Source organism: Oncorhynchus tshawytscha, linkage group LG26 (genome assembly GCF_018296145.1).
Source record: "Oncorhynchus tshawytscha isolate Ot180627B linkage group LG26, Otsh_v2.0, whole genome shotgun sequence".
NCBI lineage: Eukaryota > Metazoa > Chordata > Actinopteri > Salmoniformes > Salmonidae > Oncorhynchus > Oncorhynchus tshawytscha.
In genome coordinates this window covers 37,413,193-37,437,452 of record NC_056454.1, presented here as the reverse complement: position 1 = coordinate 37,437,452, position 24,260 = coordinate 37,413,193, and the positions used below count along the sequence as shown (strand labels likewise).

The window sequence follows — 24,260 nt, the reverse complement described above, 5'->3', positions numbered from 1 at the left end:
GGATTTCTACATACAGTTGTCATAACATTTGATCTGATCTTGATCTAAGTCACAACAATGGACAAACACATTGTGCTTAAACTAATAACACACAACTTATTGTATTTTTCTTGTCTATATTGGATACATAATTTAAATATTCAGTGTAGGTTGGAATATGTATGTGAACCCCTAGGCTAATTGGAGTCAGGAGTCAGCTAACCTGGAGTCCAATCGATGAGATTGGAGATGTTGGATAGAGACGCCATGCCCTATAAAAAACACTCACCAAATTTGAGTTTGCTATTCACAAAAAGCAATGCCTGATGTGAACCATGCCTTGAACAAAAGAGATCTCAGAAGACCCAAGATTAAGAATTGTTGACTTGCATAAAGCTGGAAAGGGTTACAAAAGTATCTCTAAAAGCCTTGATGTTCATCAGTCTGCGGTAAGACAAATTGTCTATAAACGGAGAAAGTTCAGTACTGTTGCTAGTCTCCCTAGGAGTGGCCGTCCTGCAAAGATGACTGCAAGAGCACAGCGCAGAATGCTCAATGAGGTTAAGAGGAATCCTAGTGTCAGCTAAAGACTTACAGATATCTCTGGAACATGCTAACATCTCTGTTGACGAGTCTACGATAGGTAAAACACGAAACAATAATGGTGTTCATGGGAGGACACTATAGAAGAACTCATTGCTTTCTTTAAAAAAACATTGTGGCACTTTTGAAGTACGCAAAAGAGCACCTGGATGTACCACAGTGCTACTGGCAAAATACTCAGTGGACAGATGAAACTACAGTTGAGTGTTTGGAAGGAACACACAACACTATGTGTGGAGGAAAAAAAGACACAGCACATCAAAACAGAACAACGACACAGAAGTAAATCAACAACAGAATGGCTTCAAATAGAAGAAAATATGCCTTCTGGAGTGGCTCAGAGTCCTGACCCAACCTGATTGAGATGCTGTGGCATGACCTCAAGAGAGCAGTTCACACCACACGCTGCCCATATCATTGCATAATGTAGAAAATGCACGAGAGTTCATGGGCCTTGCTTTAACAAAGTTAACCATTTTCACCGTAGTGTTTAAAACGTCTTTCAATCTGTCAGGCATTCCCTTGGCAGCAAGAGCCTCTCGGTGGATGCTGCAGTGTACCCAAGTGGCGTCGGGAGCAACTGCTTGCACGCACGTTACCACTCCACTATGTCTCCCTGTCATGGCTTTTGCCCCATCAGTACAGACACCAACACATCTTGATCAAGTCCAATTGATGTCACAAAGCTGTCCATTAGTTAAAAAATATCCTCTCATGTTGTCCTATTTTCCAATGGTTTGTAGAAGAGGATGTCTTCCTTATTTGACCCCTCATAAACGTAACGGACATATACCAAGAGCTGTGCCAGGCCCGCCACGTCTGTTGACTCATCCAGCTGTAACAGACATATACCAAGAGCTGTGCCAGGCCCGCCACATCTGATAACTCATCCAGCTGTAATGCATAGAATTCACTGGCTTGTATGCAAAGCAGTAATTGTTTTAAAACATCTCCTGCCATGTCAATGATGCGTCGTGAAAAGGTGTTGTTTGATGAAGACATTGTCTGCATAGTTTTTTGGGCCTTTTCCCCCAGGATTGTCCCAGCCATATCCGTGGCAGCAGGAAGAATTAAGTCCTCCTTGCCTGTCCAAGCCACTCGGTAGCTCACCATATAAGACGCTTCTAGCCCCTTCTTATTAACGGTATCTGTTGCTTTTATACACGTCTTACTACTCGAAAGTCGTCTTTATTCTCGCTCAAAAAACTTCTGTGGCTTATTTTTCAAATTGTCATGTTTCATTTCTACATGTCTGCGGTAGAGTGAAGGTTTCCCACGAGAGAGTAACAGTTAATGTGATTGGATGTTCATTATTTGACTAGGCTACCTGTATGGTTGAATTTTATTTTTGGCAGTGAAGCAAGGCTACTCAGGCGAGAAAAAAACCTCACCAAAATGTATAGCCCCGTTGGAAAATATAAATGTACTGTTTGTTTGAAATTGTGAAGATAAAAAAAAAAAATGTATTAAAGAATAACAAATAGAAAACATGTTTTATTTTTTCCTGTGAATCACCTTATATTTGGCGTACCCCCGACGGCGTTGTGTGTTCCCAGTTCTACACGAATAACGGAGTCCATCCAAATCATCTTGGCTCCCGGACTCTGAACACGCATTTCAAGGCTGCGTTGAAACAATGACTTTTCAATGATCCAAGACCAGCTCAGTTAATCCCTACCATTGTAAAAATGAGTCGTCATAATGCTGCATCAAATGTACATGATCCTAAGGGCATTGGCAAACACAATGTAAGTAACTTAATTTATGTACCCCTAATTGCACCGAATTCTTCTGTTTATCCTACAGCTATTGTAAGCGGTAATCATGAGCCTATGAACCAGAGTTACACTGTTAGCACTGAGGCGTTGTGCCCTAGTAGGAAGATCACTTTATGAAGCTCACCCTACACTATCAGCTCCACTATAAATAACATAAGCAAGTCTACCTCTGATAAGCTTCCCAGTATTGCATTAAAAACAATCAAGCAACACAGAAAAGTGCTAAAAAAATAGCTCATATTAACATATGCAACCTGAGAAACAAGGTCCATGAAGTCAATAACTTGCTTGTAACAGATGACATTCATATTCTGACTATCTCTGAAACTCACTTAGATAATACATGTAATGATACAGTGGTAGCAATATAGCTATTTCACAGTAAAAGAAATTGACAACAGACCTTCAGCACACTTATAGGGAAGGACACTCAACAAGAGAAATTGAGAGAAATTGATAATACAATTATTGTGGGGGCTGTCTTGTTAGACTTCAGTGCAGCTTTTGACATTATTGATCATAGTCTGCTTTTGGAAAAACATACACTACCATTCAAAAGTTTGGGATCACTTATAAATGTTCTTGTTTTTGAAAGAAAAGCACATTTTTTGTCCATTAAAATAAAATAGATCAGATATACATTGTAGATATTGTTAATGTTGTAAAAGACTATTGCAGCTGGAAACGGATGACAGCAATTGCACGCAAGGCCAATTATATACTGTACACTGGAGTTACTTACAAGACGACATTGAATGTTCCCGAGTGGCCTAGTTACAGTTTTAACTTAAATCGTTATGAAAATCTATGGCAAGACTTGAAAATGGCTGCCTAGCAATGATCAACAACCAACTTGAGAAAGCTTGAAGAATTGATAAAAGAATAATGGGCAAATATTGAACAGTCCAGGTTTGCAAAGCTCTTAGAGACTTACCCAGAAAGCTGAAATCGCTGCCAAAGGTGATTCTAACATTTATTGAGTCAGGGGATGGAATACTTATCTTGTCAAAATATAAAATATATTTATAAATATATTTTTTTTCTTCCACTTTTACAGAGTATTTTGTGTAAATTGTTGACAAAAACAACTATTAAATCCATTTTAATCCCACTTTGTAACACAACAAAATGTGGAAAAGGTCAAAGGGTGTGAATACTTTCTCAAGGCACTGTAGCCCTAGTGTGATATGGTGCCATTTATTGGTGAAGTGTGGCCAACTTTAAATGAAGCATCTAATCATTCTCAAATTCAATAGAGGCTAATTCATTGAGTCTATATTTTTATTTTACCTTTATTTAACTAGGCAAGTCAGTTAAGAACAAATTCTTATTTTCAATGACGGCCTAGGAACAGTGGGTTAACTTCCTTGTTCAGGGGCAGAACGACAGATTTGTACCTTGTCAGCTCGGGGATTCGAACTTGCAACCTTAGCCCAACCACTTGGCTACCCTACCAACTCTGGAGTCACTTAGATATGGTTAGTGAGAAGTAGATTTTTAAAGTATTTTTAGCATTAGCATGTGTGGTAACGTGCGTCTATAGGTACAATGCAGCGACTTGTTTTACTCAAAACCTTTCAAAACTGATGTAATGAGTCTAAATACAAAATCTGGAGTATGGTTCAAGAGGAGAAGATGACTGCAGATGATTTTGAGCATTAGTGTTACATATTCAAAGAATGAGTTAACAGTTACCTTGTTTAAAAAAAAGTATCAATACCAAATTCAGTTTTGTTCATTTTAGGTGTTTCCATGATAGAGATTACAAGTTTGAAATTGATAGGCCACTGTGGAGTGGATTTACAGTGGTTTAAATGGACACGTAAAATCAGATTTTTCAAACTAAAACATGTACCAAAGATTTTTATAACTAAACCAATATATTACACAGCCTGTCGTTTCCAATGGGAACAAATTAGTCATAGTGGGCAGAACATCTGCATATTTTCGTTAGGGAACACCTACTCTGTGAAGTGCTCCTGTGTAATAACTCAATTCGCCTTTGCACTCCTTCTAAACAACTCGATTTTTAAAAACTTTTGCAAAGGATAAAGTTTACAAAACTTATTCCACGACAGATTATAGTTTTGGGAACGGGAAACTGTATTGAGATCAAATGTTTAATCAACGAGAAAATGTCCACATTTTTGGCCAAAATCCATCTTCTCCCACTGTCGGCCAGTGGGTTTCTTCTTACTACCATATTTGGTAGTGAGTGGAAACGCCAAGTGGATGCTTCACATTTATACATCCGGTGAAATATCTGTCTCATTGTTCTATCTGTGCATGTACCATGGGCCAATATTCCAGATTACATGTACTACTAAAATTAAAGTTTCCTTCCACCTCATTTTTTTGCACCAGTCTATTCCTTTTAAATCCAAGTCTCAGAGCCCCACAGTGGAGATGTAATAATACCCAGAAATGCTAGCGGTCAAACAGGCAAATTGTTCCTATAATTTTTACACCTTTCATTTTTCCCATAGGGGATTTTTAGAAACAATTCAAATTAAAACTGTGTTTTGTGTAGGCTTACCCTGGCGTGAAGTTTTGTGAATCTCTCTAGGACAAGATTACTTTTATCAATATATTCAACTAGATTACAATTACATCCATTCATATTTTTGCTGCATTTTTCCTTTGTATATAGGTTTTGCATTACATTAGCATAACAGTCAGGTTTTTCCCCCTATATTGATTTGTAGAATAGTGCATTTCCATTTCCATCATTTCCATTCAAATCCATGAACAGGTTCACACCTCAGGAGAAAGGAGAGATTATTGGGACGAACACTAAGATATGAGATATGACCTGGGATATGTCTCAAACGCATTTCCTGGATTCATCACGCGTCTCATTAAACTCCATGATGAATAGCCTCTTTCTTTTTATTAATTTTTAAAAACACATTGGAAGAGAAGATCCAACGACCTTCTCCTCCAATGCATTTTGTAAAAGAATCGATGAATCAAGGATGCAGGGAATCAAGGAAATACTTTTGAGATTCACTTCAGTAACCATAACAACAGAAGGGATAGTAGTCATTGGAATGGCAGTTCTAAAGGCAGGGCTGTAAGACTTTCACTGGCATCAGGCTATAGGTGCATACATACACTCCCATTGCTCTGACACCCATAGAATATATTAAGCTGTTGGTTTTTCTGAGTAAATATGTCAAATATAATCATAAATCAGATTCAAGTATTGCAGGTTTAAAGCAACAAAGCCAAGTAATCTTTCAAATACATTACGTAGCATCACTGAGCAAAATCTTTAAGTTATGTTTACCCCACACTAGGCTAAATCAATCCACTTCAAGTAGTGCACTAGTTTCCTCAAATACCCCTCAGACTTGATATGCTAGGCCATATATTGCTAGGCCATATATTAAACAAAAGTACAATTTTAAGATAATTCCTAATAAAGCAACGACATGATAAGACTGCTTCAACCTATCCCCTTTAAGAGTAAATATTTCACAGTAGTCACAGTCTAACGGCTAAATAATGAAACATTGACGCTATATGATACTTGAAGTCTTTCCAAATGAGTGAATGAAGGGGAATCCATTCTGATATTGATGTGGCTGATCCTTGATAACAGAAATACCTCCTCTGTTCAATTCAGCAGTATGGTTCCCAGTTCCCTTTGGCCAACTAATAGTAAAACTTAAACTAGTAGAGTAACCACTACCTAAAATGAACAGTGAAAATAACCCAGATCAAATGTGTAGATAAGAGAATTGATCACAGCTATTGACCCATTTCTTTCAAAAAGGCACTAACAGATATCGACAACTGAGACTATTGATAGAACTATGAAGACACATTCAACTGAAATGCTGGTGGGGTGGTGAGGGGTGTTGCTTCCAAAAGGTGTAGGGGTTTGGTCTTATTTGTCATTAAGAAGATCACATCCATATTCCCCAGTCTCATTCCACTCCTGTTGTGACCCTAAAGGACAGCCATCCATCCAGGTGAAGGTCAGTGCAGCTGTCCACAGATGGACCTCTCTGACACGCCACAGAATCAGTGTTCTCTTACTGGTCAGTCATCGTCACTTTCACTGCCAGACTCACTTAACTGCAGGTCATTCTCTGTAAAAAAGGGGAAGTACGAACATCATAAATCATAAAACCATCAACAGACATGTCACAATTCTAGCCTTATAGAGTTGGCATAGGCCTAACTCATACAGTATAGCCTATATCCATAGCAATGCAAATAGAAATTCTGATCTAGCAATGCAAATATAAAATGGTTCGATATAACATTAAAGTATTCAAACTATACCCTAAATACTGATGAGAGGAGAGGGGAGGGAGGGAGGGACAGACAGACAGACAAAGAAAAATAAAGCGTAATGAATGAACTTACTTAGCGTACTCATGAGGTGTCCTCCACCCCGAGGTGGTGAGGAGATGGTGGTGGTGGTAACGGTGGTGAGGATGGGCATGCCCTGGTGGGGTGGTGGCGCTGTGAGGGGACCCCCAGAGGGGCCGGGGGGAGGCGGGTGCCGGGACTCGTCCTCAGAATCACTACTGCTGGAGCTGTCCCCACTACTGGAGGAGGAGCTGTGGGAGTCTGAGGACGAGTCCCCACTACTCATCTGGTCCATGACCTTCGCCTCCGCCATTAGCTCTGGTGCGCATGGACACACACAGACAGGAAGACACACCGACACAAAAACAGTGACTGACCTTGAATCACAACACAAGAGGATTTACAAACATAGCAAATGTTCCATTTATATGACCATGGACTACAATCTAGATCAGGCCTGGGCATTTATATGACCATGGACTACAATCTAGATCAGGCCTGGGCATTTATATGACCATGGACTACAATCTAGATCAGGCCTGGGCATTTATATGACCATGGACTACAATCTAGATCAGGCCTGGGCATTTATATGACCATGGACTACAATCTAGATCAGGCCTGGGCATTTATATGACCATGGACTACAATCTAGATCAGGCCTGGGCATTTATATGACCATGGACTACAATCTAGATCAGGCCTGGGCATTTATATGACCATGGACTACAATCTAGATGGTTTGAGATTAGGACAGCTATTACACGTGACACTCTACCAGGGCTCTAAAGTGCAACCAATTTGTTTCCAAGTGCCCTGGAGAAAAAAGCGAATGCAGATTCACTAGTGTGGTTGCACCATTACTACAGCGAAAACAACTTGCTTCTATCCCAACCAGGTCAAAAGGCCTGACCCATATTACCCACATCTGTGCCCCCAAATGTTACCAAATATTCGCACTCGCGAAAAAGAACTGTCGTTGCTCCAATGTGTACCTAACCATAAACATTGATGCCTTTCTTAAAATCAATACACAGAAGTATATATTTTTAAACCTGCATATTTAGCTAAAAGAAATCCAGGTTAGCAGGCAATATTAACCAGGTGAAATTGTGTCACTTCTCTTGCATTCATTGCACGCAGAGTCAGGGTATATGCAAAAGTTTGGGCAGCCTGGCTCGGTGCGAACTAATTTGCCAGAATTATACGTAATTATGACATAACATTGAAGATTGTGCAATGTAACAGCAATATTTAGACTTAGGGATGCCATCCGTCAGATGAAATACGGAATGGTTCCATATTTCACTGAAATAATAAACGTCTTGTTTTCGAGATGATAGTTTCCGGATTCGACCATATTAATAACCTAAGGCTCGTATTTCTGTGTGTTATTATGTTATAATTAAGTCTATGATTTGATAGAACAGTCTGACTGAGCGATGGTAGGCACCAGCAGGCTCGTAAGCATTCATTCAAACAGTACTTTTGTGGGTTTTGCCAGCAGCTCTTCGCAATGCTTCAAGCATTGCGCTGTTTATGACTTCAAGCCTATCAACTCCCGAGATTAGGCTGGTGTAACCGATGTGAAATGGCTAGCTAGTTAGCGGGGTGCGCGCTTTCAAACGTCACTCGCTCTGAGACTTGGGAGTAGTTGTTCCCCTAGCTCTGCATGGGTAACGCTGCTTCGAGGGTGGCTGTTGTCGTTGTGTTCCTGGTTCGAGCCCAGGGAGGAGCGAGGAGAGGGACGGAAGCTATACTGTTACACTGGCAATACTAAAGTGCCTATAAGAACATCCAGTAGTCAAAGGTTAATGAAATACAAATGGTATAGAGAGAAATGGTCCTATAATTCCTAGAATAACTACAACCTAAAACTTCTTACCTGGGAATATTGAAGACTCATGTGAAAAGGAACCACCAGCTTTCATGTGTTCTCATGTTCAGAGCAACAAACTTAAACGTTAGCTTTTTTTACATGGCACATATTGCACTTTTACTTTCTTCTCCAACACTTTGTTTTTGCATTACTTAAACCAAACCAAACAACAAAATGTTTTCATTTGTCTGACCGCCCGCTCCCAGCATGAAAAAGTGACCACCGCGCCGCATTAATCTCTGTCGGGACAGAGATCACTGTCTCTGTCGGGAATTAATGTTTTTAATTTAGAGCCCTGTGCAGTACTGATGGTCTACATACCTCTCTCAATGTCATCCATGGGGGAGGCAGGGGACATCTTCTCTTTGGGAGGAGAGCTCTTGGAGCCTGCTGGGGTTTTGCTGCTGCTGCTAACACTAGTCTTCATCTGCTGGCTCAGACGACTGGTCTGCTGCTCTATACGAGACTGGATCTTACTGCTGCCTTCAGCCCTGACCACACACACACACACACAGTTTATAGGTCCTAACTACGTAAGTAATACAAATCTGAATGACAAGTGAATCTGGACAGCCCAGGTAACCAAGGAAACAGAAGGATGCAGTTTGAAACGGAGTTACTGTCCATTAAGAAATTATAATTTTCCATTGCACTAATGTTTCGCTACAGTGTGCCCAAATTAACACAAGTCGACCCTACTCTGTCTACCCACCTTGTCTTCTTGACTGCAATGTTGCTGTTGAGTTTCTCCAGACGGTACTCTCCTGTATCATGGTTTACAATGAGAATACATTCCTTCATATAAGGCCTCTTGGATCCTTTGAAGACTGTTACAGGGGCAGTGGATCCCTGGGGAAAATCAATATATATATATATATTTTAATTTCTGGATATCAAGAGTTAAAGGGGAAAAAAACAATCAAAATGTGCACTTTTCAATAATCAACTGTAAAATACATGATAATGCTTCATTCTTACCTCCAGATTGGGCAGTGTGATTGTAACTTGTTCTCCCTTTCCCACCTCCAGCTCTCCCTCACAGGAGGTGTCAATGGAGGCTGGTTTGAAGTCATCTGAATCAAAGAGATAAGAGAACAGTAAAGTTACAAACTACTGAATTACACAGAAACATTTTACAAGCAGACTGTAGGCTCCACACAAAAAGATTCTTGGTTTGGTTAGTTCTGACAGAATTAAGTTTCAGTCGCCACTGTTCACCTACAGATGGTGCCACAAGGCCACTATTGTTGCTAACAAACTGCATACCAGCAGCAAGTGATGCAAACCAAAAGCCCAATCAAAAGTACGAAAATGTGATAAATGTTTAATAAAGTGACAGTGATTTAGACAAACGAGTTAGCTATTTCATTTAAAACTAATATTTTGGGGTTTTAACTAACTAGCTATCCATTGGCATACGTTAGCAAGTTAGCTAGCTAGCAAGTATGATCAAAATGCCACTTACATCGCACCGTGTGGTAAGCACCTTTGGGTTGTTTCTCAAATGTTTCGCCTAATTTCAAAACATGTTCTTGACTGTCAAAGTGTGAGTATGTTGTTCCATTCATATTCTAATCAACGTTTTCAATCATATGTTAATAACAGTAAACTTTCCACGTCCATTCGATACCATCTAACGCAAAACGAGCCAACTCACTTCTAGACCTAAGTTCTGCCCTTCCTTCGTTGTGATTGATCAGACTGATCTAGTTGCTTTTTTTGATTCGTGTAAATACCTGTCAATCAACATTTTGAGAATTTCAGGCGGAAGTTGCTTCAGAGCTCATGTCACATGGCATGGTTTGCTTTAAAAAAAAAACGTGCTGAGAATTTCTTCATCATAACTAACTACAAGTGTTTTATATTCATGGGGCTTCTATATGGCAACATCACACAGAACAGAGCGTCTATGGCCGGCTCCAAATGAGCGATGGGCCTCTAAGTGGCCAAACACAGGCAGCCAAACAACATTATCAATTCTTGATTAGAAATTTTCATTACGCTAGCCTGTATTAAAACCAACAAATAGCCCATATATATATATATATATTGTTGGTTTTAATATAGGCTAGCGTAATGAAAAGCTCTAACTAAGAATTGATCATGTATATATAATATATATATATGTATATTTTTTTAACATAACAGCATTAGGCCCATGTTTGCATTGCTGAAGGAAAATAGAATAAGGTATTCTCAAGACAATGAGAGACATCTTGATACAGTTGCCTAGTAGGCCAATACACTGAGCAGGTGGTCTAAGTAATGAATTAGTAACAGTTGTTTGCTAGTCTCTAAAAACCTCTTTAGGCTCTAACCCCTAAAGCTGGGGAAATAAGCTCTTTTCCTTTCCTAAACTGAATCATAATCCTTCAATGCCTGCTGTGTCTCTACTTTTGCTGTGTCTGTACAAGCCAAGCCATATGTAACCCCTTCAAACAGTAGGCTAGAGTAGAGGATGTAAGTTTAGAGAAAGAGAATATGAAGATTATGCTTGTCAAGACCATAATGACAACATTGGTAACTGTTTATCCAGTGTCAATTTCCCCAATTACTTCACAGAGAGAAAGGTTGGAGTGCCAATCCCACCTGCTTTGTCTAGATGTTGTTATTGGAAAATTAGGTCAAGTGTGGTGTGCTACTGTAAATGACAACCCGAGAGAGAGAGAACAAGGGAGGGAACGAGGGAGAGGGAACGAGGAAGGAAACGAGGGAGAGAAAACAAGGGAGGCTACGAGAGAGAGAGAATGGGCAATATAATGAAAGAGAAAGGATGAGGTGAGGTTAGAGGGATAAAAGGACTTTAGAGATATAATGGTAGGGTGGCACTTCTCATAATGGTATTGCCTATTGGTGGACCACAAAGGATGCTCCCCCATGTGCAGTACGTTAACACCCAGGCAGGGAGAGAGAGAGAATACCCCAGGCCCCCTTCTTCACTATAGGATCCAGTGTCAGGCTTTAGTGTAATAGGATATTGCAGGCCGAGTGGCCAACTATGCACTAAGATATATCCATTCTGGATCAGGTTTCAACTACTATTGTGAGCTGAACGGAGCATTAATCTGCCTATAGGCCCCATGGCAATAGTGTCAGTGTAATAAATGAAGCAAAACAACAACACAATGGAAACAGTGTGATGAATGTGTATAACACATTTTCTAATTGTCACTGGACATAATCAAGGATCTTCCGCTTGTTTTAAATTTTCGCCTAAAATGACATACCCAAATCTAACTGTCTGGTAAAAGATAATACAAAGGAAAAAACACTTTTTTTGTGCATTTTTTTGTACCATCATCTTTGAAATGCAAGAGAAAGGCCATAATGTATTATTCCAGCCCAGGCACAATTCAGACTTTGGCCACTAGATGGCAGCAGTGTATGTTTTAGACTGATCCAATGAACCATTGGATATCTGTTCAAAGTGTTGTACTAAGACTGCCCAAATGTGCCTTATTGGTTAATTCATACATTTTGAAGTCCATAATTGGGCACTCTCCTCAAGGGGCGGCAGGGTAGCCTAGTGGTTAGATTGTTGGACCGGTAAGGAAAGGTTGCAAGTTCAAATCACTGAGCTGACAAGGTGCAAATCTGTCATTCTGCCCCTGAACGAGGCAGTTAACCCACTGTTCCTAGGCCGTCATTGAAAATAAGAATTTGTTCTTAATTAACTGACTTGCCTAGTTAAATAAAGGGGGGGAAAAAACAATATCATGGTATTCTTTCACCGTAATAGCTACTGTAAATTGGACAGTGCAGTTAGATGAACACGAATTTAAGCTCTCTGCTCAGATATGTCTATGTCCTGGGAATTGTTTTTGTTTCTTATAACCTCATGCTAATCACATTAGCCTACTTTAGCTCAGCCTTCCCGGATCCCCCCAGACACCGATCCTGTAGAGGTTAACATTGATTTTTGGATGTTTGGATAGCCTATGAGCCTCAGCCTACCTATGTTAAATGCCCCCTCAAATAACATGTATTTATTTCTGTTAAATGCATGTTTTTGGGGTAACAAATGTAGGCCTATAGCCTCTACTTTCTGCTCTTTTGATTTCTGATAGGGGATCAAGTTGACACACACCACCACACTTGAACAAAGCTTTTTTCATTCTGGCCTATCAGCCTTATAGAAAGGCTTGTCCAGTTTCTAAGGAGACTTCAGGGCCGACTCTAGGGCCTCCGGTCCTCCGGCCGCCAGTGGGCCCCCGACCACTATTAAAAATAAATAAATAAATATATTGACTCAGTTGGGGTCTGTCACGTCTACTCCCACTCCTCCTCTCTGGTGTTCGACGTGGCTGGTTTACTAACCACCGGTAATTACGTGCATCTACACTTCATCATTAGGCACACCTGGACTCCATTACCTCCCCTTTATCTGGAACTCCCTTGGGTTCTTTCCCCGTGCAGTGTTGTTTCTGTTATTCATGTCTAGTCCTACGTTGTATCGTTTCTTGTTATATTAAACTTACCACCTGCTTCTCAATCTACATTACAGGGTCTCAACTTACTGTTGAGAGTTAGAATAGTAGAATACACAAGTTACAATTTTCTAAATTTGGTTGTGCATCAGAATTTTTTCTCTTCTAATGTCAGTCACTAACAGTCACTAAATTAGCCAGCAGCAACTACATTTTTTTAGATAGGTAAGTTAGTCTAGTGGCCAGCCATCTAAATGTAGTAAACATGGTCGAATTACCAGCCGACGGGCCCCTATTGATTTTGTTAGTCAGTCTCACTCAGATATCATACTTAAAAACTGCAAATATTTCTCTCCACCCTATGGCTACATGTGTAGAATTGCCAGAAATTAGCTGTAAAACCACTAATTTTCCTCTCCACCCCATGGCATAATGAATAGAATTGCATGAAATTAATACAAAAATGGCAATGGCATGGGGGACCCCCCCTGGCAAAATATGTAGAATTGCAGCAAATTTGCTTTAAAACTGCTAAATGTTCTTTATGCCCCATGGCAAAATTTGTTTGCACAAAATTAACTCTAAAACTTCAAACATTTCTCTCCGCTGTCAAGAGAGGGGCTGCTAAAATGTTTTGATCACAATGTGGTGGTGAAGGGTATGTGGGTACATAGACCTACATGATGAGTTTAGATTTTTTGTGGCCCCCACCCCTATCAAAGTTGCCTATCCCTGCTGAAGAAAAGCATGACTTTACAATCTAAATTACAAAAAAATGTATGAATTCAGTGTATTGTTGTTTTGGATATTATCTAGGTCTGGGCCGTGTCACGAATGTCCAGAAGAATCAAAATAGATCAGATCAGGTTTGCTATAAATAACTTCATTCAGACCCCTCTCACCCGCAGAAGGGGGCGGGATTAGACGAGATTAACAACTCATGTCCTGTCGTAAATCAAGATTCAGGCCTCCCTCTTCAATATTCACCAAAGGAATGATCTGTTTCAAGATACTGTTTCCCGCCGAAACTCAAACACGTTCAAAAGCAATTACTGGAACAATATTTCGAACATAGAACATAGGGAATGATCGAAGGCAATCTATAGAACACTAATGTCATTTTGTTTGATATTTTGTGATGTTATTGAAATGAAATACCCTAACTTGGAAAGTATACCCGCTACAAAGTTTCCATCCTATGTGCTGTGCATGTAATATGAACAATGATGAAAGTGTTTTTGTTAAAAGAGGGATATGATTTGAGAAACTATAAGAGATAATTACTTTACATGAAGTGACAAGTCACGCCCCCGAGTGAGGTCAGAGAGCATGTCAGCCTGACGGAACCGCCCCTTTCAAACAAACTGCATAAATGATGGGTAACGAAATTAACATACCAGACCAGAAAAGCGTGAAGCTGTAGCTGCACGTTTAAAGTGGTCTGAACTTTGAAACTCAACACGTGGTAGAGACGGTAAACTCACCTCCCGGACAATCACCAGTATGGCTGAATAACTGTCCTAAGTAAAGTATCTTCGAAAGAGAATTTAAGTAGGACCATCCTACCACTCTGCTCATACCATCGTATTTTAAGCTACTCTCATCACCCGACAAGAAATCATCAACCCGGTTGGCTCGCCTATCTTCAAAGAAGCATCTTCAGGAGCGAATGGAATGAAAATAAACTCTGTAGTTCTGTTCAGGACTACACGACAAGTCGACAAGAAGAACAACAGTAGAAGACTTGGAACCCTTTTGGACAGTCAGAGCCTTACAAGCGTGCCGCGAATAGTCCCTACCCCCTATCCAAGGCGGCCTGGTTCCGAGAGAGGTACACGGCGACCCCAGACATTTAATGTAAATACATTCATGATTTCTTACTCAAAGATGGCAGATGGTTCGTGTGCAAAGTATATGATTATTGTAAGTGAGAGTAGTTTCTAAATGTACCAATCTTAAGTATCTCTGTCCCTCTCTCTCTCCCTTCCCATGTCTTTTGTAACAAGCAGTCATATTGTTGTCAGTCCGCTAGGGACCTGTTTTAATGTATTAAGTTTGTATGTTTATCCTTGTGTTCCGATTTAATTAGCTAGTAAATAAATATTTTAACCAATTTGTGTAGTCCTGAATCATAAGTAAGGCTCTGGTTTTTGCAGATGCAAGGAAGTTACGACTGTTCAGAATTATGATATGATACGAGGTTATGATTAATAAGTTGACTGTTTATAGATGTGATAGGTAAAGACCTATTAGAGTTCATTCGGGAGATGGTAACTCTTTAAAGAACCTGTATCGTGGTGCCCCAGATCCTAATGAGTTAATTGTTGCATGATTAATTTAATCGACCCCTTGACTTATTCCACTATTTGTTACGTTACAGCCTTATTCTAAAATGGATTACATTGTTTTTCCCCCTCATTAATCTACACACAATACCCGATAATGACAAAGCAAAAACAGGTTTGTTGAAATTTTGTACATTTATTTAAAATAAAAACTGAACAATCACATTTACATAAGTATTCAGACCCTTTACTCAGCACTTTGTTGAAGCACCTTTGGCAGAGATTACAGCCTTGAGTCTTCTTGGCTATGATGCTACAAGCTTGGTACACCTGTATTTTGGGAGTTTCTCCCATTCTTCTCTGCGGATCCTCTCAAGCTCTGTTAGGTTGGATGGGGAGCGTCGATGCCCAGCTATTTTCAAGTCTCTCCAGAGATGTTTGATCGTGTTCAAGTCCGGGCTCTGGCTAGGGCAATCAAGGACATTCAGAGACTTGTCCCAAAGCCACTCCTAAGTTTTCCTGGCTGTGTGCTTAGTGTCTTTGTTCTTGTCATGCCCTGATCTGTTCACCTGTCCTTGTGATTGTCTCCACCCCCTCCAGGTGTCGCTGATTTCCCCCAGTGTATTTATCCCTGTGTTTCCTGTCTCTCTGTGCCAGTTCGTCTTGTATGTTTTTCCAAGTCAACCAGCGTTTTTCCCGTTCTCCTGCTTTTTGCTATTCTTCTTTTTCTAGTCCTCCTGGTTTTGACCCTTGCCTGTTTCTGAACTCTGTACCCGCCTGTCTGGCCATTCTGCCTGCCTTGACCATGAGCCTGTCTGCCACTCTGTACCTCCTGGACTCTGATCTGGTTTTGACCTTTTGCCTGTCCATGACCATTCTCTTGCCTACTCCTTTTCGATTAATACACATTGTAAGACTCCAACCATCTGCCTCCTGTGTCTGCATCTGGGTCTCGCCTTGTGTCATGATGGTTCTGTTGCAAAGTCAACCTTCGCCCCAGTCTGAGGTCCGGAGCGCTCTGGAGTATGTTTTCATCAAGGATCTCACTGTACTCTGCTCTGTTCATCTTTCCCTTAATCCTGACTAGTATCCCAGTCCCTGCCACTGAGAAACATCCCCACAGCATGATGCTGCCACCACCATGCTTCACCATAAGGATGGTGCCAGGTTTCCTCCAGATGTGACACTTGGCATTCAGAGTTCAATCTTGGTTTCATCAGACCAGAGAATCTTGTTTCTCATGGTCTGAGATCTTTGGGTGAATTTTGGCAAACTCCAAGCGGGCTTTCATGTGCCTTTTACTGAGGAGTGGCTTCTGTCTGGCCACTCTACCATAAACGATTGATTGGTGGAGTGCTGACGAGATGGTTGTCCTTCTGGAAGGTTCTCCCATCTCCACAGAGGAACTCTGGAGCTCTGTTAGAGTGATCATCGGGTTCTTGGTCACCTCCCTGAAAAAAAACCTTCTCCCCCAATTGCTCAGTTTGGCCGGGCGGCCAGCGGTAGGAAGAGACTTGATGGTTCCAAACTTCTTCCATTTAAGAATAATGGAGGCCACTGTGTTCTTGGGGACCTTCAATACTGCTACATTTTTTGTTACCCTTCCCCAGATCTGTGCTTTGACAAAATCCTGTCACAGAGCTCTACGGACAATTCCTTTCGACCTCATGGCTTGGTTTTTGCTCTGACATTCACTGTCAACTGTGGGACCTTATATAGACAGGTGTGTGCCTTTAAAAAATCATGTCCAATCAATTGAATGTACCATAGGTGGACTCCAATCAAGTTGTAGAAACAGCTCAATGATGATCAATGGAAACAGGATGCACCTGAGTACAATTTTGAGTCTTATAGGAAAAGGACTGAATACTTATGTAAATAAAGTATATCTGTTTTCTATTTTTAAACATTTCCACAAACCTGTTTTCACTTTGTCATTATGGGGTATTGTGTGCAGATTGATGAGGGGGAAAAAATCATTTTTATCCATTTTAGAATAAGGCTGTAACGTAATTTTATTTAGAAAAAGTCAAGGGGTCTGGAATCATTCTGAATGCACTGTATGATCAGAACTATTTTCTAAGTAAGAGAACACCAACGTGGCCTGCTCCCAAGGTCTGTGGGCTCTCTTTCTCCGTGGCTGACGTGAGTAAGACATTTAAGCATGTTAACCCTTGCAATGCTGCTGTCCCAGACAACATCCCTAGCTGCGTCGTCAGAACATGTGCAGACCAGCTGGCTGGAGTGTTTACGGAGATATTCAACCTCTCACTATTTCAAGATGTCCACCATTGTCCCTGTGCCCAAGAAAGCAAAGATAACTAAACTAAACTACTATCGCCCAGAAGCACTCACTTCTATCATCACAAAGTGCTTTGAGAGGCTAGTTAAGAATCATATCACCTCCATCTTACCTTCAATTTGCATACCACCCCACAGATGATGCAATCACCATCACACTGCACACTGCCCTATCCCATCTGGACAAGAGGAATACCTATGTAAGAATGCGGTTCATTGACTGCAGCTCCACCTTCAACAACACAGTACCCTCCAAGCTCGTCATTATGCTCGGGTCCCTGGGTCTGAACCCCGCCCTGTGCAACTGGATCCTGGACTTCCTGAAGGGCTGCCTCCGGGTGGTGAATGTTGGAAACAACACCTCCACTATGCTGTTCCTCAACACATTGGCCCCACAAGGGTGCGTGTTCAGCCCCTTCCTGTACTCCCTGTTCACCCATGACAGTGTGTCCATGCATGCCTCTAACTCAATCATCAAGTTTGTTCAGTAGTAGGCCTGATTACCTGATTACCAACGACGACACAGTCACAGGGAGGAGGTGAGGGCCCTGACGGAGTGGTGGCAGGAAAATAACCTCTTCCTCAATGCCAACAGAAAGAAGGAGCTGATTGTGGACTTCAGGAGACAGCAGAGGGCACACGCCCCCATCCACATTGACGGGACAACAGTGGAGAAGGTGAAAAGCTTCAAATTCCTCGGCGTGCACATCACTGACAATATGAAATGGTCCACCCACACAGACAGTGTGGTTAAGAAGGTGCAACAGCGCCTCTTCAACTTCTGGAGGCTGAAGTAATTTGGCTTGGGCCATAAAACCCTCACAAACTTTAACAGATGCACCATTGAGAGCATCATGTCGGGTTGTATCACCGCCTGGTACAGCAACTGCACTGCCCACAACCGCAGAGCTCTCCAGAGGGTGGTGCGGTCTGCCCAACGAATCACCGGGGGCTCACTGCCTGCAATCCAGGACACCTAGACTACCAGATGTCACAGGAAGGCCAAAAAGATCATCAAGTACATCAACCAACCGAGCCATGGCCAGTTCCCCACTCTATCATCCAGAAGGTGAGGTCAGAACAAGTGCATAAAAGTTGGGACATAGACTGAAAAACAGCTTCTATCTCAAGGCCATCAGACTTTTAAATAGCCATCACTAGCTGACCTCCACCAAGTACCCTGCCCTGAACTTAGCCTCTGTCTCTTACCTTGCTACCACCCGGTTACTCAATCCTGCACCTTAGAGGCTGCTGCCCTATGTACATAGCACATCACCAAGAAACTATCATGGTCCAAACACACAAAGACAATCGTGAAGAGGGAAAGACAAAGCCTATTCCCCCTCAGGAGACTGAAATGATTTGGCATGGGTCCTCAGATCCTCAAAAAGTTCTACAGCTGCACCATTGAGAGCATCCTGACTGGTTCCATCACTGCCTGGTATGGCAACTGCTCGGCCTCCGACCACACTGCACGGCCCAGTACATCACTGGGGCCAAGCTTCCTGCCATCCATATCAGCCATATCGGGCAGTCAGAGGAAGGCCATAAAAATTGTCAAAGCAGTACCGGAGCGCCAGGTGGAGGTCCAAAAGGCTTCTCAACAGCTTCTACCCCCCAAGCCATAAGACTCCTGAACAGCTAATCAAAGGGCTACCCAGACCCCTCTTTTATGCTGCTGCTACTCTGTTTATAATCTATGCATAGTCACTTTAACTCTACCTACATGTACATATGACCTCAGTTACCTCAACTAACCGGTGACCCCACACATTGACTCTGTACCGGTACCCCCTGTATATAGCCTCGCATGTTATTTTACTGCTGCTGTTGAATTACTTTTTACTTTTATTTTCTATTTATCTATTTTTTACTTAACACTTATTTTTCATTTTGTTTCTTAACTTCTTAAAGCATTGTTGGTTAAGGGCTTGTAAGTAAGCATTTCACTGTAAGGTCTACACCTGTTGTATTTGGCACATGTGACAAATAACATTTGATTTGAGGAGGAGGAGGAGTAAAAGCAGCGGCAGGAGAAGTAGAAGCAGCATTAGCAGCGGCAGGAGGAGGAGAAGTAGGAGCCGCATTAGCAGCCGCAGGAGGAGGAGAAGTAGGAGTAACATTAGCAGCCGCAGGAGGAGGAGAAGTAAGAGCAGCAGTAGCAGGAGAAGTAGAAGCAGCATTAGCAGCCGCAGGAGGAGAAGAGAAGTAGGGAGCAGCATTAGCAGCCGCAGGAGGAGGAGAAGTAGGAGTAACATTAGCAGCCGCAGGAGGAGGAGAAGTAGGAGCAGCAGTAGCAGGAGAAGTAGGAGCAGCATTAGCAGCCGCAGGAGGAGGAGAAGTAGGAGTAACATTAGCAGCCGCAGGAGGAGGAGAAGTAGGAGTAACATTAGCAGCCACAGGAGGAGGAGAAGTAAGAGCAGCAGTAGCAGCGGAAGGAGGAGAAGTAGGAGCAGCAGTAGCAGGAGAAGTAGAAGCAGCAGTAGTAGCGGCAGGAGGAGAAGTAGGAGAAGCAGTATCAGTGGCAAGAGGAGGAGAAGTAGGAGCAGCAGTAGCAGGAGAAGTAGGAGCAGCAGTAGCAGGAGGAGAAGTAGGAGCAGCAGTACCAGCGGAAGGAGGAGAAGTAGGAGCAGCAGTATCAGTGGCAGGAGGAGAAGTAGGAGCAGCAGTAGTAGCGGCAGGAGGAGAAGTAAGAGCAGCAGTAGCAGCGGCAGGAGGAGGAGAAGTAGGAGCAGCAGTAGGAGGGGACGGAGGACGAGCTGCAGGGGAAAGGAGAAAAAGAGGGGGGAGAGAGACGGAGGAGAAGCCACAGCATCAGAGTGAGGATAGTGATGGTGAAGGAAGTGGTCAACCACAAGCAACTCAGTGCTGCCTCCCAGTGCTGAGTCACAATCCTCTGCCAAGAGACAAGTCCTCCCCCAGAAACCAATAACTCACTAGACCCAGGTCAAACAAATAACTAAAAAAATTTATCATTACTATCGAGTCAGTCAAGTCCTTCACCAACCTCACATCAGTAGTGTGTGTGTTTGACGTTATTGTTGTAAGTTATTATGCCTTGGAAAATAAAGGCGTTGTTCAAGTAATAATGTCTGTAAAACATTGTTTTCCAGTCATATCCAATATCAGGAGTATCAAACTCCAGTACTTGAATAAGGTTGTGACTGCATGTACTGTATGTATTACAATTACAATTCAACAGTGTTGAAGTGTAGAATTGTAACATCAATGGTTACACATTGTAACTCTGCAGTAGACTAAAACACTTGATTGAAGTAGTTAAATGCTGATTTGTAATTCAAATGTATAGGACCAGAATTTTAAAAAACACTTCATTGCACTTCCTATGCGTCATGTAAATACTGTACAGGATAAGTGTAGTATTTCATCAAATGAGACTTAATTTCAACCAGAAGAGAATGTGAACCAATTCCAGTAGAGAATGTGAAAAGGTTCATTGAAAGAAGTTCATTATCCAGGGGTTATAAATGCATAATATATGCATTATTAATATTATAATTGTAATATTTATTAGATTATGAATACAAGTTCAATCTGTACTTCAATGCACATCTGGTGTTCATGATAAAAACAGAGGAAGAAAGAGGTGGGTAGAGAGGTGTGAGAAAGAGTGTAAAATACACAAGGGAAAAGAAGTAAGAATAGAGGAGCAGGGAAGACAGCATATGTTTAATGAATTACAGTGCTACCCTAGTATTGTCTCAGTTCATCACAAGTACATAAGTGTCTCTAGTGGTGTCTCCTAACCAGCTTTGGGCCCCCAGTTAACCCGAAGGTTATCTTAAGAGCGGGTGAGATGGTGACGGGACTGGGGGTTGGCATCCTCTCTCACATCAAAACATACCTGCAAACAAGAGACAGATGTAGAGAGAGATAGCGATAGAGAGATAGAGCCTTGTGGGTTTTTTTTTTTCATTCTAACACTGTCAGTCATCATAATCATGAGGTAAAATGCAAAACTGACCTTGGATCATTAACTCTTGGACTACTACATCCCTATGTGTATTTCAATGTAAAGCATCTCTTTAGTAACACTTCCTGTTGACTCAGCCAAGTGACCTCTCATCTCTGTGATTAAGGTATGTCAGGCAGGCCAGAAGGGGAGAGGTTCACTGACACTGCTGATATAACCTAGAGGGTTTAGGGAGCAGGGGGAAGAGGCATGAAAGAGACAAAGTGTTCAACAGGAATCTGTATGTTTGTCTGTGTTTTCACCTGGTGTCCACACTGAGTGGCTGCAGAGTACTTTATACTGGAACACACACACACATAATAATGGAGTGTCTTACTATTCTCCATCGTTGGGCCTCTTGCCTATTCTTTGAAGATGGAAGGCGCACAGCCCTCAATTATACACCAGGCGCCTGTTTTGGTTTTGTGCAGACATCACCCTTACCTAAACATCACCCTCACTGAGAAGTAGAAATCAAATGGAGAGAAACTGGGAATTGAATAACTGCAGTTGACATAGCAAGTAATTATAACGTCATGACGAGTCATGCAAAAAAAAAATACAGTTGAGAGGAATATGTTAGTTAATGTAGACAAATTATTATGCATATGTTTTGTCATAAAGTTAATTTACGAAAATCGCTATTTAGCAATTTAGCTGACAAGCTAACATTTGCCAGCAAGCTAACTAGTTTTATGGGTGTTGTGACATTAATAAAAAATTGTAATTCGTGTTGTTTAATAATGTTTTAGAAAACCAGCAAACCAGGCTGTCGTCTTGTGAAACAGTGGACGTAAAGAATCTAACGCTAGCTAGCTAAAGCATTTACTGCAAATTTTATGTACAACTTTGTAAGCTTGCCTTGCTGATATTTCCCATGCAATGTCGCTTAAGTAACATAGCTACCTAACTATTTTCTCGATTATTGTGTAGTGGAGGATAAAAATACCTGTATGCCTATGGATGTGTAGCCGATCTGTGTATGGACCCTAAAATATTTTGTATAAATATTAGTTCAGAACCTAGCTATGAACCTCAGCTATCATAGCCTGTTGTATCGACTTCAATATAGTCTAAATGGCGTTAATGAAGCCTATAGATTAAGTAGAATATAATATAATTTTATTCTGCCAAGGATGCAAGTCCTATATACATGTAATTATTACCAAGCATGAGATCCGGTCACAGGTGTAGAGAGCAGGAGGCAGTTGCAGGTTTACAACTACTGAGTTTATTAATGCACTATAATTCTAAAAGCGGGACGAAACCCAAAGTACAAAATAATAAAGTACTCAGGAAATAGTAGGAGAGATTCCTCTCAAGGAAAAGAAGCAACTTTTACAATGCCGACAAAGACAAATGACAGAGTGAGTATGTATAGAGTGGGGATTGGAACCAGGTGTGTGTAATGATGACGAGACAAGGCCGGGGATGATGAGTGAAGGGCGTTTGCCAGCAGCAGGTTCAGGGGGAGCTAGAAGGCCGGCGATGCCGTATGCCTGAGCTGGACAGGAGGGGGAGCCAAAGCGAAGGCTGGTATGACAGATCCTCACATTGTAGCCTGTACATTGAATATATTCACTGATCATGTACTCTACCTTGGCAAATAAAGGTGCGGTTCAGATATGTCTGTGAGACATTATTTTTCCTTCATATCCAATACCAGGAGTATCAAACTCCAATCTTTGAATGATGCTGTGTCTGCATGTATTACAATTATATACTTCAACAGCATTTACCGATCCTGGTCCTGGGACATGAATGGTTACACATTTTAACCAAGCAATAGACTAGAAACATGATTTAAGTAATTAAAGGCTCATTTGGAATTCATATATACAGAAACAGAAAAAACAGTATGCTACCCTTCCTATGCATCATGTGCAGTTTCCATACACTTAGGTTGTAGTCATTAAAACTCATTTTTCAATCACTCCACAAATTTCTTGTTAACAAACTATAGTTTGTGCAAGTTGGTTAGGACATCTACTTTGTGCATGACACAAGTAATTTTCCTGACAATTGTTGACAGACAGATTATTTCAATTAAAATTCACTGTATCACAATTCCAGTGGGTCAGAAGTTTACATACACTAAATTGACTGTGCCTTTAAACAGCTGGGAAAATTCCAGAAAATGATGTCATGGCTTTAGAAGCTTCTGATAGGCTAATTAACATAATTTGAGTCAATTGGAGGTGTACCTGTGGATATATTTCAAGGCCTACCTTCAAACTCAGTGCCTCTTTGCTTGACATCATGGGAAAATCAAAAGAAATCAGCCTAGACCTCAGAAAATAAATTGTAGAACTCCACAATTCTGGTTCATCCTTGGGAGCAATTTCCAAATGCCTTAAGGTACCACGTTCATCTGTACAAACAATAGTATGCAAGTATAAACACCATGGGACCACACAGCCATCATACTGCTCAGGAATGAGACGCGCTCCTAGAGATGAACGTACTTTGGTGCGCAAAGTGCAAATCAATCCCAGAACGACAGTAAAGGAACGTGTGAAGATGCTGGAAGTACAAAAGTATCTATATCCACAGTAAAATGAGTCCTACATCGACATAACCTGAAAGGCCGCTCAGCAAGGAAGAAGCCACTGCTCCAAAACTGCCATAAAAAGCCAGCCTATGGTTTGCAACTGCACATGGAGACAAAGATCGTACTTTTTGGAGAAATGTCCTCTGGTCTGATGAAATAAC

At 41.4% G+C, this 24,260-nt stretch overlaps 1 protein-coding gene across 1 annotated transcript; it reads right to left on the bottom strand.

The window, feature by feature from the left end:
- Positions 1-4,466: 4,466 nt before the first annotated feature.
- On the bottom strand, positions 4,467-10,255 carry LOC112225587 (ELL-associated factor 2). The gene is made up of 6 exons (XM_024389670.2): positions 10,028-10,255; positions 9,541-9,635; positions 9,275-9,411; positions 8,884-9,053; positions 6,738-7,001; positions 4,467-6,457 (listed from the first exon to the last, which is right to left on the bottom strand). Exons 1-6 carry the CDS (start codon positions 10,128-10,130, stop codon positions 6,408-6,410), a joined length of 819 nt encoding a protein of 272 aa, XP_024245438.1. The 5' UTR covers positions 10,131-10,255; the 3' UTR covers positions 4,467-6,407.
- Positions 10,256-24,260: the final 14,005 nt, after the last annotated feature.

Bases quoted from the DNA above. Each gene is read 5' to 3' on its own strand.
- LOC112225587 (XM_024389670.2), bottom strand. From the start codon at position 10,130: ATGAATGGAACAACATACTCACACTTTGACAGTCAAGAACATGTTTTG. The intron at 9,412-9,540 runs GTAAGAATGAAG...GATTTTCCCCAG, and splicing joins TCACACTGCCCAATCTGGAG to GGATCCACTGCCCCTGTAAC. The intron at 9,054-9,274 runs GTGGGTAGACAG...GTGTGTGGTCAG, and splicing joins ATTGCAGTCAAGAAGACAAG to GGCTGAAGGCAGCAGTAAGA.